The sequence below is a fragment of the Octopus bimaculoides genome, chromosome 28, assembly GCF_001194135.2.
Source record: "Octopus bimaculoides isolate UCB-OBI-ISO-001 chromosome 28, ASM119413v2, whole genome shotgun sequence".
NCBI classification, from domain to species: domain Eukaryota; kingdom Metazoa; phylum Mollusca; class Cephalopoda; order Octopoda; family Octopodidae; genus Octopus; species Octopus bimaculoides.
In genome coordinates, this window is record NC_069008.1 from 6,303,535 (window position 1) to 6,307,437 (window position 3,903).

Below are 3,903 nucleotides of genomic sequence, written 5' to 3' on the forward strand. Positions count from 1 at the left end.
AAAAGAGACCGATAGAATAAGTGCTAGGCTTACAAAGAATAAGTCCTGGGGTCAATTTGCTCGACTATAAAGGCGGTGCTCCAGCATGGCCGCAGTCAAATGACTGAAACAAGTAAAAGAGTACTTCTTTATCATAATGCTTCCCTTAATTATAACCCTCTTGCTCCACTTCCTTCGTTTACTCTTTCTAATTATTCTAGTCGTTCGTCGCTGTATTTATCATCTCTTCTTTCTTCCCTTCCAAATATGCTCTGACGGATTCCATACGTAAAGCATTCTTCCCAAAACCTAAGATATAATATCACTGCACAAAAAATGAAAAAAAAATTCGACCCCACATAAATCAATATTTTTTGTTAAACAAAATTGTTCGTCCAAAATACTTGAAATATTTCATTTTAAATCTACTTGCCCAATCATGATATTTAATATTTTCTCACAAATCTGCTACATAAAAATTTTCATGAATTCGCTTTCTTGGTACAGGTACCTGAGTCATAATCATATAACAGATCTTAAGGAGGGCACTTTCCAAACCCTTCTCACAACATGGTCATTGTAAGTTAATTAGAAAGCATTTTTTTCCATGATCTTTGAAAACAATATCTGGTCTTATTATTATTGTTGTTGTTATTGTTACTATTATTATAATTCAGTCGTCTCATATTCATCACGTGCTTTCACTGCACTACCGAGCGCAGCTCTGTGTGCCTTGGGTATGTGTTGTGGTTTGTTGTGATGCTCTTATTTTCACTGTAGTGAAATTGTTTTATGTAGGAACCCCCTGTTTCTGTTGTGCCTGTAATTCAAAGGGGTCAGCCTTGTCACAGTCTGTGTCACGCTGAATCTCCCCGAGAACTACGTTAAGGGTACACGTGTCTGTGGAGTGCTCAGCCACTTGCACGTTAATTTCACGAGCAAGCTGTTCCTTTGATCGTATCAGCTGGGACCCTCGTCATCATAACCGATGGAGTGCTTTCCGGCAGGGGATGGTGGCGAACCCTGCTGTACTCTTTCACCACAACTTTCTCTTACTCTTACTTCCTGTTTCTGTTGTGCCTGTAATTCAAAGGGATCAGCGTTGTCACACTCTGTGTCACGCTGAATCTCCCCGAGAACTACGTTAAGGGTACACGTGTCTGTGGAGTGCTCAGCCACTTGCACGTTAATTTCACGAGCAGGCTGTTCCATTGATCGGATCAACTGGAACCCTCGACGTCATAAGCGACGGAGGGCCAACCAACTTCATTTTATATTTAATATTGAACAAAATATTCCTTGTCTATAACATTTAATATGTAACATAAATTCGCTTTATACTTCTTTTTTTATGAACCCACTTTCATATTTCCAGGGACCTGAATCACAATAATATAACACACATTGAGGGAGGGGCCTTTCGAAACCTCAACGGATTGCGCAAACTGTAAGCTCCATCAGTCATTTTCGTACCATTTAATTGCCGATTGAGGGTCTTCCCTCCTTCCCTGCCTGCCACCTCTTCTATTCGTCTCTGTAATGACCCTTTGTACGGATGAACACAGAGTTTAGAAATTGTCGTCCTCAAACTCTCCATTCTTTTCTGCTTTCGTTCACTTTCATCATCATCATCATCATCAGCCTTCCGTCCCTCCTCCCCTGTTTCTACTTCTACTACTTCTACTATTACTACTACTACTTCTACTACTACTACTACTACTTCTACTACCTCTCTACTTCTACTACTACCACTACTTACTACTACTACTTCAACTACTACTACTACCACTACCTCTCTACTTCTACTACTTACTACTACTCCTACTACTACTTACTACCACTACTTCTACTACTACTACTTACTACTTCTACTACTCCACCTACCACTACTACTACTACCTCTCTACTTCTACCACTACTACTTACTACTCCTACCACTACTACTACTACTACCTCTCTACTTCTTGTTCCTCTTCATCACCCTTCAAATCTTACAAAAAAGATACCCTCAGGTGTACACACTTGCATCGATCCGTTAGTATTTCTTTTTCATTACCCAAAATTCTATTGTCATCTAATTCCATATCTTATGTGAAATCTCATCGGCTTTCCACAGTATTTAATATTCTATCACAGATCTACTCCAATATAGTCCGTTATGGCCTCTCTCTTCCATATTACAGAGATTTGAGTAATAATACAATTACGAATATTGAAGAAGGCGCCTTCGAAATCCGTAACAGGTTGGAAGAACTGTAAGTTGGATTACCCTTGTTGATATTCGTTCATTAACGATATATTACTGAATATTAAATGTCTTTCTTTATTCCCCCACCTTCCCATTTTCACATCCATTCTTCACCTTCTCTTTTTTCTTCTCCCCTTTTCATTTTCTTACCCCCCCCCTTTTTTTTATCTCATCTACTTGCTTAACCCTTTAGTGTTTAAACCGGCTGTATCTGGCCCAAATATTCTACACATTTTATGCTCAAACTGGCCAGAACCAGCCTCTCATACCTACCCTACAATGTCATTCTAAAAATAAGTAATTACATCTTTCCTATCTTGAAGCTACAAAATAATATCAGATAAATTTTTTTAAATGTGAATAAATAAGGATTACTTTTGACAAATTAATCTGAACGCTAAAGGGTTAAATTTTCTAAAATTTCTTCTTCTTAGCGGTTCGGCAAAAGAGGCTGATAGAATAAGTACTAGGCTTACAAAGAATAAGTCCTGGGGTCGATTTGCTCGGCTAAAGGACAGACAGAGCGTAACGACGCCAGTGCGTGACTGGTACTTAATTTATCGACCCCGAAAGGATGAAAGGCAAAGTCGACCTCGGTGGAATTTGAACTCAGAACTTAACGGCAGACGAAATACCGCGAAGCATTTCGCCCGGCGTGCTAACGTTTCTTATTTCTTTATTGCCCACAAGGGGCTAAACATAGAGGGGACAAACAGTGCATAACGACTCCAGTGTGTAACTGGTACTTAATTTATCAACCCCGAAAGGATGAAAGGCAAAGTTGACCTCAGTGGAATTTGAACTCAGAACTTAACGGCAGACAAAATACCATTAAGCATTTCGCCCAGCGTGCTAACATTTCTTATTTCTTTATTGCCCACAAGGGGCTAAACATAGAGGGGACAAACAAGGACAGACTGTGCATAACGACTCCAGTGGTTGGCATTAGGAAGGGCATCCAACAGTAGAAACTCTGCCAGATCAGATTGGAACCTGGTGCAGCCTTCTGGCTTGCCAGTCCTCAGTCAAATTGTCCAACCCATGCTAGCATGGAAAGCGGACGTTAAACGATGATGATGATGATGATGATGATGATGATGATATATATATATATATATATATATAATATAATTACTATATAAACTTTATGAATTCACTTTCATATTACAGACATTTAAGTAATAATAGCATCACAAGCATTACAGAAGAATCCTTCCAGAACCTTCGCATGTTGCGCCTATTGTAAGTAGAATCAGTCTTTTTGGCACAATTTCTTTCTTTCTCTATCACTCGTCTCCATTTTGTATCTGTGGAAATGAATGGATGAAGCTGCATGTCTGTGTAATTGCTACATTTTCGTTGCCCTCCTGCACTTTCGCTGCCCTCCTGCACTTTCGTCGCCCTGCTGCACTTTCGTCTCCATCCCGCACTTTCGTTGCCCTGCTGCACATTCATTGCCCTCCTGCACTTTCGTTGCCCTGCTGCACTTTTGTCGCCCTCCTGCACTTTCGCTGCCCTCCTGCACTTTCGTCGCCCTCCTGCACTTTTGACTCCGTCCTCTTCTTCTTGTTCTTTTCGTCTATTTTCTTCTTTGCCTTTTTTTCCCCTAATTTTCTAAAATTGGCTCTTGTAGAATACTGAATTGCACTTTCCGAGGCCAACAAAGCGAGTCTCAA

General features: G+C 40.1%; 1 protein-coding gene across 14 annotated transcripts in view; it reads left to right on the plus strand.

The window, feature by feature from the left end:
• The window catches only part of LOC106878584 (slit homolog 1 protein-like), a 35,923-nt gene that overhangs the window by 26,278 nt on the left and 5,742 nt on the right, over window positions 1–3,903 (plus strand). For 9 of the 14 annotated variants that reach the window (XM_014927831.2, XM_014927837.2, XM_014927832.2 and 6 more), the window contains 4 exons: window positions 487–558; window positions 1,355–1,426; window positions 2,163–2,234; window positions 3,398–3,469. In XM_014927831.2, the coding sequence (XP_014783317.1) occupies window positions 487–558; window positions 1,355–1,426; window positions 2,163–2,234; window positions 3,398–3,469 (288 nt within the window). The remainder of the gene's footprint in view (window positions 1–486; window positions 559–1,354; window positions 1,427–2,162; window positions 2,235–3,397; window positions 3,470–3,903) is intronic. The other 5 variants (XM_052977596.1, XM_052977598.1, XM_014927840.2 and 2 more) reach the window with 3 other exon arrangements.